This window comes from Pituophis catenifer, unplaced genomic scaffold, assembly GCF_029215685.1.
Source record: "Pituophis catenifer annectens isolate HBS135680 unplaced genomic scaffold, rPitCat1.0.hap2 SCAF_1, whole genome shotgun sequence".
NCBI classification, from domain to species: Eukaryota; Metazoa; Chordata; class Lepidosauria; order Squamata; family Colubridae; genus Pituophis; species Pituophis catenifer.
Window position 1 is genome coordinate 163014887 of NW_027256881.1, and position 15176 is coordinate 163030062.

Sequence of the window (15176 nt, forward strand, 5' to 3'; positions counted from 1 at the left end):
TTCATCTTGCATACCATCACAATTTTCTATTACAAATACTTCCAAAGATACCAAACTGATGTTTTAGTATGCACAGATTTTTTTCTAAGACATCAAACTTACATTTATTAGCAACTGTAGCAGACTGTGGCAAAATAGGGGGCGTGGTTAACTCCACAATTGCCTCTGTGTACAGTGTCAAGTGATATGAAACCTTCAGACACTCACAGCCTCCTCTTGACAATTCAGCACCTTTAGTTCTTTTCTCAGTCAGGTGCCAAACAAAAATACCCTGCGTGTCCAACTGTGTCAGACTTTCCACAGCTAGGTCTCTAGGAAAGACAGACCCTTGACTCCATTTAGTTGAAACAACAGGTTCTTTTACTAAGGATTAGTGGTTGCAACGAAAGCAGGCTAGAACTAAAGTTCCCACATAAAGTATTACAGTACTCCCCTTTGTCCCCAGCCCTCTCCCCTTGTCCGGTTTGTTTTCGTCCAATGATGTGCCGCATACGTGTTTTGGGAACGGCTCAGATATTTGGAACAGCTTGGTGCAGTTCAAATTCCTTTCTCAAGCTTTCCAGCCTTAAAGACTGGAACAGGCTGGTTCTCACATCTCTGGCTTCTGTCAACCTGTTACCCCCTCCTCTTTAGCTCATTTCTACCCTTTACATGCTAATTGCCTATTTCCTCTTCTACCCCAGCCCCCTAACAATTTATGGAAGGATGCCAGCAAAGCTCTAAGCTGAAGATGGCAGATCTGACAAACTAGTTTTCTTTACTCCCTTCAATAATTTCTATTAATTCATTTTCTACAACCATCAAAACTACCATGTTCTACTTGAAGCCTCTTGCACTTACACATACATTGCCCACATTCACTACCTCTTGAGAAACACAACTACCAGTAGTCCTAAATTACGACTGTAATAGCATCTGCCCATTATGGTCATAACATTAACTGAATCATATTGAATGAAGGAGCCCCATCCCTCCTCCCCCAATGCATTTGTTAATTGACTGCATAGGCTGTTAAGTGTGAATGAGGTACCTCAGGGATGGGGAAGACCATGGGGGTTTAGTGCAGGAACAAGATCACCTGCTTCCAGCCATCCAAGGCCTCCCTACACCCTCTGAAGTATCTCATACTCCCTCACTATTCAGGTCTTCTTACCTTTTGAAGATCAGCAGACCTCAAGGCCAGGTGGCAAAAAAGTGGCTGTCTTCTCAGAGGCTGGTGAAACTGTTTTCTTTAGATATTGTGCTCTTATACATGTTTCTGTGTTCTTTGGAAAAGCCTTTTTGCATGGAGAATGGAGAATCTCTAGGGATGCCAGATCTACCCCAGCCCTGCAGCCTTCTGTCTTCTTTGGAAAAGCCTTTTCTTTTTAATTAATTAAAAATAAACTAGTTAATTAAAATTTTAATTATTTTTTTATTTTTAAAATTTTTGTCAGATGATGGACATCTGTTTATCCCAACCATGTTTAATGCTAGTAATATCTTTTAATAAAACACATTATTACTAGAAATTGTACTGCACAGTCATCAACATTTTGAATATATACATAAAATTAAATATTCTCAATTAATTATTTCAAAACAGAATCATAAAATATATATTATTTAATTATATTAAATATTTATTACAGAATGATGGAAAAAGAAAACATGTGCAAAACAAACTATTCTTGCTATTTTATTGAAAAGCAGCCCTTTCAAGTTTCAGAAAATAGATCCCTGGGTTCTCTTTTGCTAAAACTTTAATTATGTTTGTTAACTAAAAGCCTCTTTGCTGGGGAAAGCACTCCTATGATGCATTTAAGATTATAGATGTTTTGAATTCTGAGGATACATATCCAATCATTTAAAAATTCATAAATTAAAGATGAATGAAACACGGATTTAGATAGATAGCACTTTTAAAAACAATTAAACCACATCTCAAACCACATTCAGTACTGGAAATTTCAACATATAGCCCTATTGGCTGCAAATAATAAAATTTATTTAGGATCTGTATATTTTAATAGATATAATTGAGTAATACAGGTTTTCCTATAAATATATTAAAAGCTAGGTAAAACAGATAAAAACACAAACATTGAGAAATAATCATCACCGTTTTCCTGAGCATCCTTTTCTTTCATTCACATACCTTCAAAAGAGTTGGAATATTAAAAGAATAGAATTGTGCAACATATTCAAAAAGCACATTCTGCCAGGTTAGTGTGCTCTGAAAACAACTTTGGAAGCAGCCACATCATCTTGCAGAAAGAATGGCTATTTTGAAAGAGATGTACTTCACTCCCACTCCTGTTACTGCAAATCACCTTCTTCAAACACTGCATAATCGTAACAAGACTTTTCTTACAAATTAAAATCTTACATTATGTACAAGTTTTCATTTTGTAATTCTCCATCTTTTACAGAATCCTTTATCCATTGCTCAGACACAATTTTAAACTTTTTCTTAAATGTCCTTCTGATGGCTTTTATTTTCTTCAAATCAGAATTATCTCCACTGATTACATGGGATACACCTTCCTCAAGCTGTGACACTACTTTTGCTCCATGAAAGCGAAGTATCAACTCTACGGTTAAACATCTGGTTTGATTTATTCTGTCCTTTGAATTGCTCATTTCATCAAAAAGACTTAGGTAAATGGTTTGTTGCCTGAACATACTTAGGGAACTTTCCCAAGAATAACGGGCTTCTATGTCAGCAATCACATCCTGAGAAATCTTTTCAGAGGTATTAATTCTTGAGAACACTGCCTTCAACTCTAGTGGATCAGTATCAGCTGTGAAACTATCACCATAAGTATCATATTCACAAGCAAAATGTTGCTTTGTTTCAGGAGACATGTGAATCATAAAAGCAGGCTGCCATGGAACAAACTTTCCAGCTTGAAAACACTGTAAAAGCCATTCGGTTCTCACAACATCATAATTGTTGGAAGAAATAATATTTTTCACTCTAACATTCTCAGTACCTGCCACAACACAGTAAGTATCTGGCCCAGGATTTTGAACTATGCTGCCACCATATTCTGCTATTTTGCTTTCCAGGGCATACTTCGAATAATTTTGTGTCCCAGTCATAATACAAAACTCAACATCTTCAAAAATATTAGAAACTTTGTTTATTTTAGAAAGATCGGGTGCTTTAAAATGATCCATTAAACCAATTGCTTTTTTAATTTTTGCCAGAGTTTTACGCTTCTTTTCTTGTGGTTCATCCTCAACTACATCAAGGTGCTTTGTTGCAAGCTTCCCAGCAGCTTTACTTCTGAGTTGTTCTAGAAGGTCAAGAGTCATACATTCATACCATTCTTTATCTTCCCTTATTCTTTCAATGCGTGGAAAACGTAATGTGCATTCTGTTTTATACATATCACTACTCACAATCTCAGCAGCTTTAATCTGAACGATCACTGAATTACAAGGATCAATATAGACTTGAGGCTTCTCAACACTACATAAGATATTACAAGGTGGAACCTTCCTATCATATTTTTTCCAATATGTGGCTAATTTCAAGCCAAGATCATAGAGTTCTTTCATAGTGCAACCAGAACCAACACGACAAATGGAATGGAATTTAGATGGTTTTTCACCAGGCAAAGGAGTCTCAGCAACCGCACATAAAAAATGAGATATCATGCCACCACGAAGACCTTTACCCCAGTAGCCTCCAATAATTAAAAGGTCCAGTTCATCCATCAACCCACTGACATATTCTGGCTTGATCTTCAGCCATCCTTCCCCACGCTTATCTGGCTTGTAAATTGATGTGGGGTCTTTTATTACAATTCCTTCTTCTCTGTTATCAATGGCTTCATTTAGGGCATCTACTACGTCTTTCTGTGTGTTTGCTTCAGTTCTAGAAACAATCTGTACTCGACCAGGTATTGATGTAAAAATTGTATTTAATATGTTGTATCTTGTGCTCAGCATTTCATGACCCAACTTTTGGTCATTGACCATAAGAACATCAAATACACAGAAGCATGTTTGTAATTCAGAATCATCCACCATCCTTTTGATGTCAAACTTGCTTCCTTTCTGCATAAAAGTCTGGGTGGTAGGATTATAGGCCATCATTTCACCATCCAGAATGCAGTTTTGAATATTTTTAAAGGCCTGATGAATGAAAGGAGTCAATGAACCTTCGAGGGGAGAAGCACCAAACTGCTGAGTATAATCATATCCATTTCTGGAAAAATATTTGTAAACATCTCCATCTTTGTGCATCTGCATTCGTTCACCATCTAATTTGGTCTCTATGTAAAAAGTCTGATTATTCATTTGTTTCTCAATTTGGCGCACACTGGCAATAGAAGCAAGCATTGGTTTAAAGGCAGAAAATAATGTAATAGAAGCATCGCTAAGTGATACCGAAGGATTATGCAGCTGCCTACAAACCTTTTCCAAATCTGTTGTGACATTGTACAATTCTGCAGCATCAGGATGGAAAATAGAAAATAAGGTTTGTTGGCTGACACCAAGTTTCAAATCCTTTATGATCATCCTGATCAACCACTTCTGTTCTAGTGCTGAGCTCTGAGTTATTAATTGAAGAAGGCTCTTCTTAACTAGCTCCTTCTTTTTGGCAGCATTATTATTAGAAACAGAATCTAGATGATCATTTACTTGTTGTATGGTCAGTTGACCTTTGTTGATGCATCTTGATTTTAAAACAAAGTACGCAATCATAGCAAAGTCTCCAACATTTCCTTGTGAGCCAGTGGCTGTTCGAAAATGTAAAAGATTTAAAGCATCTTTTCCATCTTTGGGTAAATTTAGCAATTCAATATACATCTTAGCAAGCATTGTTTCTTTAATTCCATAAGCCATCCTCTCTCTTTCCAACAGTGGAAAAATGAGCCTCATTGCAGGATAAAAAGAATCTATCACATCCTTCTCATTTTTATGAAGAGCATCATGAAATTTCCTCCAGGAATCTAGAAAATCCTTGAAATATCTTGTTTTATCTGATCGAGATTTGCACTTCTGAATGCGTTCTAATGTTGAACAGAGATCTGCAAATGGGACTTTTGATGCTACAGTTAGCTTGGAAGATGAATGTGAAGTGGGGACTGAAGCCATCTTAGATGTTTTTTTTTCTACAAAGAGAAACAACCAAAGGAATTACAAATGCATAGCTCTTTTTAGTTTGAACATTTTTAGTTATTGGTTTATTGTGAATTAATTCTATACCTCGACATTGCATAATGAACATTAAATTCAAAGTAATAAACTTAGTCTTACTCTTTGGTTCCAGCTATGCCATGGTGATCTATATGTGGTTAGAAACATGTTCTATTGGTTATCAGAATATCATCAGATGAAGTACACAGGCAAAGCCAAATGCCATCTGAGACACTAAATAAAAAAGTTTTAGGCGGCAGTGTTATATACTATTATATTGTTTCTTTTCATATCCAGTTATTCTAACTTTATAGTCTTAATTTACCTTTGAAGGTGTTTTTGCTATATGATGATATAGTAGTACTACATGGCAACACAGTGAGGAAAACTGTGATATATAAGTCTGTTATTGTTATTGAGTTACCTAAAAAGTAATAAAGGCAGGATAAAAATCTAATAAAGAAACAAAAAAAATAGAGCCAATTATCCTGCTTCCCTTAAGGTACTGATCCAACAGAATTCTGTTGCTCAGAAAGAGAGCAGATGGAGATAGCCAAGAGTTTAACCTAGAGCAACTGAGTCCACTCTATGCTAGGCCACCTGCAAAGGCAAATACTGGATCAGTCTTTCCTATTCTCCTACCATGACTGCCACATCTGGTGGAAACATAGAATGCTGCCTAGACTCAGCACTGCCCAGACTGGGAGAATAAACCAACACAAACTGCTACACCAGATTTGTCTTCTAAGGGCTTATATTTTTGTCTTGCCTTTTTATCTATAACTCAAGGCAGCAAGCATATCTAATACATCTGTTTCCCCACAATAACTCTGTGAGGTGGACTGAACTGATAGTGACTGCTTCAAAGTCACCTAATCATCTTTTATGCCCAAGGGAGACCTAGAACTCAGTCTCTCCTGGTTTATAAACCAGAACCATCAAACTACATCAAACTTGTCATTCCCACATCCTGTTAACTGCAGATCAGAGAAACTTCAGCAACCGTACTTGGAGCTTGACAAATGATTAAGTAATCATTAACACATTCTGACCCACAGAGAAGGCACCCTGAACACATATTTCCCTGTTCCAGTTTTAAATTATATTTTAAATATATGGTATATACAATATAGTTAGATTTTCAGCTTCTTTTGGCAGAAGCTGTGCCCTATCATCTATCTGTTTAATCTTGTATCAAGATAACAGCCAGAGGCTGTTGTGGATATGTCCCTGCCCCAATCCTTGCCTACTGATCTTCAGGACCATTTGCCTTATAGCAGTAGGAAAATCTGGACTCACTGAATGAGTTAATCAGCCATGTTTCCAATAGTTTGTGCCAACTTTGCCAGATCTGGCAACAGATCTCAGGCAGCTAGGAGGAATGGCAAGAAAAGCATGTTTGGGCAGCTGCTCTTTAACCACCAATTCTCCTATCCCAATTCTGTGGGATCAAGAACTGTTGGGGAAAGAGGAGGCATTCGTGACTGCCAGCACTCCCGGAATAATATTGCCCATTTAGCTATGGTAGATTTATTTATTTGTTTGTTCAATTTCTATACCTGCCCAACTCAACCAAGTGACTCTGAGCGGCTTAGAATTCTAAAATTATAAAACAATTTAAAGATATTAAAACAATAAAAACTCCACAAAATAAATAAGTATAAACAGCAGCTGTGATGATTAATCAACTAATAGCAAAGTCAAGTAATAGGGCCCTTAACACATTCCAAGTCCCTGGTCTGGGTATATAGCCATTAAAAAAAAAAAAAAGCCAACAGGATCAAGCACAGCACTGCCTAATTTAGCAGGGTTGGGTACAGCTTTTGACCCATTTCCAGCAGTCCTCTACAACATACAGGTACTATACAGGTAGTTCTTGAATTATGCCCATAATTGAGCTTGCAATTATGGCCATAAGTCACGATGAGCATCAACTGTATCATCATGTGACTACCCGCAATTTTATGATGGCTTTCGCAGCAGTTGTTAGGCAAATAGGGCAGTTAATTGAATGTTGCAGGCCATTAAGCAAATCCATTGTTTGCTATGGAGCATTCTTTGTCAGAACCCAGAAATAAAACCAGTTTTGGCAAAAACATCATAAGTCATGGTCATGTGACTGCAGGCCATTGCAAACAACCATAAATGCAGGCTGGTTGTCATGTGACCAATGGGGGAGGCGGCCTTCAAAACTCTGAATCTGAAAAGGGTCTGTTATAACTTCAAACAATCACTAAGCAACCCAGTTGTAAGTTCCTGTATAGACCTCAGGCATAAGCCTAGAAGTTGAAGTGCCAAAGGTACATCCAGAAAAAATGGGTTCAGCTTATTCGTAGTTGAATGTATCCACAAGTAAATAAGGTTACATTTTAAAGTAAAATACCGGTGTATATGTTTACGAGTAAGCCCACCTGCAGACACTGTAAACCAGTCCTTGAACTTTTAACCCAAAAATAAACCACCCGCCGAGAAGCCAAATGTGAAAACTAAGAGAAACTTCAAGGATTGCCTTATTGGTAGGTGGCGCATTTTTCATGCTGCTTTGGTTAAAAATTCTAGCTTAATTGGCTTATTCACGAGTATATGTGATATGTACCCAAATGTATTCTCACCGGCAGATTACAAGCTACGGTAATCAGGGAGAACGGCACCTCCTCATTCCACGGCGAACCGCGGCCTATTAAAGCGCTACCTCCGGAACTTCACAGGGGCGGTTCGGATGTCGCCATAGAAACAGGAACCCTGGCCTGCCCTCGAGCCCCGCCCCTCCTCCCTCAGCCCCTCTCTGGCCAATTTCTGCTGCGTTCACCAACTTGGTGCGCAGGGCTCTTTCCGTCGGTTCAAGACGATCCGTCCTCGTCACTCGTTGCCCGGAAGCACTTGTGACGTTGTCGAATCGGTTTCCCGGAAGTGACGGCTGAGCGAGTCGAGCCTGGTCCAAGAGGAGGAAGGATGGGATGCAGAGTATCCCGTCCCGGGCAGCGATGAGGTTGGTGTGCCGGGACTCCGCTGATTCGAGCAGAAGCCTGCGCGCTTAGCTAGGAAGCGGAGGGGCGCCGCCGTCCTCTTCCCTTCGAGGTGGGGTGGGGGAACAGCCGTCTCAAAGTGTCCACGGCCTCGGGCGCCTCCAGGTCTATCGAGCGCTTCGCCTCCTGCGTCTCCCTTCGTGCCGCTGTGCGTTTCTCTCGAAAATCCCCGGGGTGGGCGCGAAAGGGCTGCCCGTATGTACCGGTAGTTCTCCTCTCGGAAGCATTCCCTCGCTGCCTCCTCATACTCGAGGCCGGGGGATTTCTGATCTCTTTCGAAAAGGACATTTCACCGCGGCCTTCCGAAATAGGGCCCGTCCCTTAAAGGACCCTTGATGGCTGGGGAGGCTGGAACTTAAGAGTTTTGACTTTCTGAACTGCCCCGGATTGGGAAAGGTTGGACCTAGTGAACAAGCTAAGGCTGAGATGATGATTAGGCCGTTGTACCCGAGCCTCCGTCTATCCGAATTGTTCCCACGATTGTTTTTAAGCCAAACATACGTTGGAAGATCGGACTGTCGGTCTTTTGTATTGTATCAGGTTTGGCCAGAGGAGATCCACAGTGTTGAACACTCTGCTGGTTCAACTTCTAAAAATGGGTGACAGTGTAGTTCTTTCCAGTCGGTCACATTTTCTTATGGCTTACTAAACAGTAACATAAAGCTTACTAAAATATTTAACACCTTTAGTAGGATTTGTGAACAGTAAGATCGTTTCAAAACAAATATGGTAGTAAGTAATTGAAATAGTTACTGTTTGAACTTCTTTATTTTCTGTCCTAGCTCCATTTCTAAATCCTGTGGGAATTCTTTGTTATAAAACAGTTCCTGATCTAAAGTTGAAAAGAGATGGCTTATGTAAGAGACATTTTCTTCAAGAAGTTGATCCTTAGGTATGAAAGCATCAGCTGCCTTTTGTGTTTCTATTAGCATATATTACCATGTAGTTTCTCGGGTCAGTGCCAAATTCTACTGTTTATGTACATTACATTAGAATGCTAATAAATATCTTAGCTCATACCCAGAAATTATTTAGGTCTGGAAAAATACTGGCTTATTTCAAAAATACAATAGGCTTCCTTTGGAGTACACAAACAAGCACACCAAAGCCTTTATATCACAAATGCATTATGTGTGAATTAAAGCAGTTTGCACTGTTGAGATACCGCTAGTGGATATATAAGATATAGTTGGGTTTCTTCCATGTTCTTGTATGAAACATTGATTGCATGGGGCCAATTTAAACTATTTTCTCCATGCTATTATTATAAAACATAGTGTATTATTCTTCTATATTATATAGAACATATCTGTAGATATTTCTTCAAAGAATTTGCACTAATGTAAACCATGGTATTAAAAATAATGCTAAAAATTAGGATAGTTGATTTATTTGATTACTTTAAGAACAGATTTTAAAAGATTTTGTGGTAAACCAGATTGAAAGGCACACAAACAGTATTTCCAAGCAATAGTTTAACATTGTATAGAGAGTCTGCAACAAATTTGATTTGAAACCTTAGACCTATGTACTATAACCCTACCCTATGGTAGAAATAATTTTGTAACATTGTTTTATATAATACATTTAAAGTTAGTATGATCTAGAAACCAATTTTTGTCTTGTAAAACAAGGTGGTCAGCTTGAAATAAATCAATTTCCAATATGGTTTGTGAATCTGACTTGTTTATTTAGCACAAAGCTGAACTTAAAATTAAATATTCTAGAAATTGAGAACATGTGAGAAAGTAGGAAGGGTATCTTATTCCCATCTATGTTTTTGAGTCTATTTTCTTTTGAGTTTAATTTTCAGAGAACAGTTAAATGATTCTCATGATGCTGCAAGTTAAACACATCAGGCTTAACAGCTGAAAAAATAATGAAATCTGCAGAATAGTTTGTTTAAAAATCTAGATTCTTTGTCACTCATTACTGGTAATCTTTCATCTCTTCGTCACTTATTATTACCAAGGAACAAATATAGGATAAGCAACACTTAAACACATATTTTACAGGGCTGGAATAATGACAAGAATCAACAGCTATGATTATTTTTTTAAAAGAATGAAGAAAAACCAGAACTAAAATAATACTGTAAAATTAATATTACTGTTGCAGTTGTTCAATTCCAAGATTAGGGCATAGATGGATGATAAATAGATAAAGTAGTCTCAATGAAATCAGGATTTAAAATTCTATAACCAACCATGGTAGTCATTTATAATAGTTTGACTGAAATACTATTACTTTTAATGTGCAAAGTTATCATGTACATGTTTTTTTTCTTGGCAATCCTGATTATCATATTTGTTAGAAATCTGAAAAAAAATTAAATCTAAGAATACGAAATGAGAAGGTAGTACTTCTGAGAGGCAGCTTAATTATCCTTTGCACAAAACCATCATTATGCTTTTAAGTACCAACCCTGTAGGAGCTGAAGAATGATATTTCAAATTCATGGGTGCTATATATTTCTAGATTCCTGAATGATGAGATGTTTGTGATATTTTCCTCAAGTCATTTTTGGTATGTCATTAGACTAAAGTAATTTGTGTATCTAAAATATTTTTTTCTGTATGACATTGGCTAAAGTTTGTGTGATTCAAAATGAAAGCACCTCAGTGCAGTTCTTGGTCCTCTGATCCAGCTGCAATCTATTACAATTCTATTCTTGATGGTCCCTCAACTGTAAGCATCTGGTTTGAGGGATATAAGAATACTGCAGCTAGAATGGCCATTTGATTCTCAAAGCAGTTCATTCATTCATCACATTTCTATATCATCCTAAATCAAGAGTGTCAAACTGGTGGCCAGATGCATCATGTGCAGGCCACCCCCCACCCCAGCTCTGTCAATGGGAAAAATGTCACGTGGTGCGATGAGTTTGACACCCTGAGCTAAGTGATTCTGGATAGTTTACAATATAAACCTGAAGCTGCAAGTGGGCTGGATGAGACAGGAAGCTGCTGCATAGCTATAGTTCTGCTCATCCTATTTTGGATCAAATTATTATCTGGTTGTAGACTTTATTGGTAGCCTTGGAAGGTTTTGTTTTTTCAGCAGCTTTTATCAAAATTAGAGTAAATAGATATGGCCATAAAACTTTATGCATAATAATTATTATGCTAGTATAGATATTACTGGATGATAATGGTTATTTAAAATTTCTTTGAATCAATTCTACAGGTTCAGCATTATTAAGATGAAGAACTTTACTAATCTATTTAAAAATTTAATGTGCTGCTGTTCAACCTAGAAGGCTGCTAAAACAGCTTAGATGTTAATTGAAGTCAGTAAAAACCCTCAGGCCTATAGTTTAAAATGATGCAACACAAATGGGATGTTAAGGAAAAGGATGAAAAGATGAATACTTAAGCTTAATGTGAAAGCTTGTGTGTCATCAAAATTTGTCATTTTCTCATCTGCATTTGGTTATGACTCAAAGTTAGAAATTTTACCTCTGAAATATAGCAGATAAGATTGTAACATAATCATTCTACTAAGCATCAATGAAGATGTTTTCATTCTTCAAGGAACCATTACTTTTGGAAGAACACATGGCTTTGTGAAAGTAGAAAAGAGTCTTGGTTATCTTACATATTTTAGAAAGATAATACAACTTCTGTCACCCCAAGTTTGAAAAAGGGTTTTTTCCCTATAGAATTTTTGTAAAAATCAAAATTCTGGCCTGGAAATCTGCCCTACAAAGCAAGCAGGGTTGATCTTCCATAACCTATCCATTTCTACATTTATATGTTTACTAGTCTAGAGTATGTGTCTTACATTCTGTATGCTGTGCCACAGTTTCAGTATAAATGGGAGGATCTAAAGGGGATTCACTTGTATGTCCTTGTCCTAGCCCTGGTCTCTATTGAATTGGCAGGAAGAGAGGTGATCACAAGATACAGAAGGCTGAAAAAACACTTAGTCTTGAATGGCAGAATTACCTAAACCTAAGTTATAAACTAGAATGATGTTGCATAAAAGTGAGGAGTCAGCTGCTACCTAAACATGTCAAGCATGAGCTGTGATGTTATCCTGATTCTTCACTTGCATTCCTTTGTCCTACAGCACTTTGTGATCTCAGCCATTCTGCATCTTGTATCTCACATCTAAGGCCAAAGTTGTTCCTTTCTTTTACCTTCAAGTAATAAATTAGAAAAGTCTGAGATACCTATTTTACCCCCTTCTATGTACTTGGTTACATTCACATTTAAATAATAATTTGTGGAATAGAGATGGTACTTTGCATGTAAAAGTACAAACATTGCACCTGTCTGTGTCTCATTAAAGGAGTCAAGGCTACTCATGTCTTTGGGGAAACACTTCAAATCCAAAGCAATACACTGCCCTGTCTTCTCCACTTAATATATTTTGTGTTCCAGCTCGCAATTTTTTTGAAAATTTTTAGACAGCATATTTTCGTAGTAAGATTGTTTCTTTTGTAATCCATCCTTTCAATCTTTAGAACAGAGTGTAATGTAGTGCTAAAGGAAGAATAGGAGGGGAGTTGGTAAAAAATAGCTGTCTCAATTGTAGAAGTATTTTCAATTAAGGCATAGCCAAAGAAAGGCCATCACTTGTTGAGATTGTATGGCAGGCAGTGAAGTTTCCTTTCTTGTTTCATACTAGGGCAAAACCAATATTGAACACAACATTGCCCTTATACATTAAGTAATGGCTCTGAGTTGCCAACTAATGAGTTTTAATTGTTGCTGCAAGCTGTTTGTACATGGATTTGAATTATAGAATTTTGATTAAATCTTATTAAATTGGGCTTCTCTTGGGGTCAATGGGGGAAGAGAACAAATTTAATTTGCCTTAATTTAGAAGGCATCAGTCAAACCTAAGGAGAGAAAGGGCTTGAAGCTCTCAACCTTCCCTACCTCTATTTTCTCTGTCTTTTATTTATGAATTTTTAAATTAGTTTAATTTTCTTATTAATTTGTTAAATTAATTAATATACTTTTCAAGTGCCTTAGATGAGACACTTATTTTGTTTTATTTTTCAAAAACTGCTCAGTTGTCAGCAATCTAATTTTCCTGATATATTATGCTTACCATTTGTTTTGCTTTACTTTTTTTGTTCTTGTTGTTTTAAGCTTAAGTGTATTTTCTTCTTTCAGGATTCATGTGGACTAGAGATTCATTGGCTACTATAATGGAAAAATCATGGATGCTTTGGACTTCCATTGAAAAGTGGCTGCTTGCTTTGGTGTCATGGTCCTGGGGTGTCTGCCGTATTTCTCTCTTACCTTTGATAGTGACTTTTCATTTGTATGGTGGCCTGATTTTACCTCTGTTAATATTTGTATCTATCACAGGTATATTATATAAATTCCAGGATGTGTTGCTTTATTTCCCTGAGCAACCCTCTTCATCACGACTCTATGTTCCCATGCCTACTGGCATCCCACATGAGAATATCTTTATCAAAACCAAAGATGGTGTGTTGCTCAACCTAATTCTTCTCAGATTCACAGGTGATAATTCCTCATATTCTCCTACTATCATTTATTTTCATGGGAATGCAGGCAACATTGGGCATCGACTACCAAATGCTTTGTTGATGCTGGTAAACCTGAAAGTAAATTTATTATTGGTTGACTATAGAGGCTATGGGAAGAGTGAAGGAGAAGCAAGTGAGGATGGCATCTATTTAGATTCTGAGGCTGTTCTAGACTATGTGATGACTAGATCAGATCTTGACAAGACAAAAATTTTTCTTTTTGGCCGTTCATTGGGGGGAGCAGTTGCTATTCACCTGGCCTCTGAAAATTCTCATAGGATTTCTGCCATCTTGGTGGAGAATACATTCCTTAGTATCCCACATATGGCCAGCACTCTGTTTTCTTTTTTCCCTATGAGGTACCTTCCTTTATGGTGCTATAAGAACAAGTTCCTGTCTTATAGAAAAATATCTCAGTGCAGGATGCCTTCACTGTTCATTTCTGGACTTGCTGACCAATTGATTCCTCCAGTTATGATGAAGCAACTTTACGAACTTTCCCCTGCTCGGACTAAAAGATTGGCAATATTTCCAGATGGAACTCATAATGACACTTGGCAGTGCCAAGGCTACTTTACTGCACTCGAACAGTTTATCAAAGAAGTTATAAAAAGCCACTCCCCTGAAGAAATGGCAAAAATGACATCTAATGTAACAATAATATAATTGTAATTCCAGTCTGTCTTTCTGACACAACTGCATTGTACCTGGATTTGTGGGAAGTGATCATTAATTACCATTTTTAAAATGTGTATTCTGTCTGTATTTATCTTTTAAAAAATAAAATTAAACACGGAGGTATCTACTGATTTAAGATCCAACATAGTTTTTACACTGCATTGTAAACAAATAAAACTTCTATTTGTTTTAATAAAATGTCTTCTTTTATTTTAGGAAAAGACATTTTAACACATTTGCTGCTGAATGTTGTGTTCTGAATTGAGGGAAGAATAAAGCAGTTCAGTATAGTGTGTATGTTAACTCCGTGGATAAACATGGTTTGCAAAATATATTTGGCAGTCTGTTTTCAGAGAATCACAGACAGCTAGATACAAGATTAGTTACCGTATTTTCCGGCGTATAAGACGACTGGGTGTATAAGACGACCCCCAAATTTTCCTGTTAAAATATAGGGTTTGGGCTATACTCGCCGTATAAGACTACCCCTCTTCCAACGCACACCAAATAAAAATTAAAAAAACATCAACTGGCTCACCCACAATGTAAAAGCAGTTGTGCTAGACCCAAAATGGCACCTGAAACAAGCAGGAACCTCACACAGCCACAAAAAGCCCAAAAAAACAACTTTCACACTTTACACACACACAACACAACACAACATAACTGGCTCACCCACAATGTAAAAGCAGCTGTGCTAGACCCAAAATGGCCCCTGCAACAAGCAGGAATCTCACACAGCCACAAAAAGCCCAAAAACCCAACTTTCACACTTTACACACACAAAATTCCACATACAGCTTTGTGAGATTTTGTGTGTTTGTGTAGTT

General features: G+C 37.3%; 2 protein-coding genes across 5 annotated transcripts; one reads left to right on the top strand and one right to left on the bottom strand.

Annotated features, from left to right (window-relative positions):
- Positions 1–1394: 1394 nt before the first annotated feature.
- Positions 1395–7885, bottom strand: LIG4 (DNA ligase 4). The gene is made up of 2 exons (XM_070933152.1): positions 7746–7885; positions 1395–5108 (listed from the first exon to the last, which is right to left on the bottom strand). The coding sequence occupies exon 2, from the start codon at positions 5089–5091 to the stop codon at positions 2365–2367; it is 2727 nt and encodes a 908-aa protein (XP_070789253.1). The 5' UTR covers positions 5092–5108; positions 7746–7885; the 3' UTR covers positions 1395–2364.
- Positions 7886–8043: 158 nt separating this feature from the next.
- On the top strand, positions 8044–14544 carry ABHD13 (abhydrolase domain containing 13). Of its 4 annotated transcripts, none has more exons than XM_070956745.1 (3): positions 8044–8122; positions 8942–9051; positions 13286–14544. In XM_070956745.1, exon 3 carries the CDS (start codon positions 13291–13293, stop codon positions 14332–14334), a length of 1044 nt encoding a protein of 347 aa, XP_070812846.1. In that variant the 5' UTR covers positions 8044–8122; positions 8942–9051; positions 13286–13290; the 3' UTR covers positions 14335–14544. The 4 variants fall into 4 exon arrangements, with proteins under 4 accessions (XP_070812846.1, XP_070812849.1, XP_070812848.1 ...); XM_070956748.1 differs by having other exon boundaries at positions 13484–14544; XM_070956746.1 differs by lacking the exon at positions 8044–8122 and adding an exon at positions 8137–8307.
- The last annotated feature ends 632 nt before the right edge of the window (positions 14545–15176 follow it).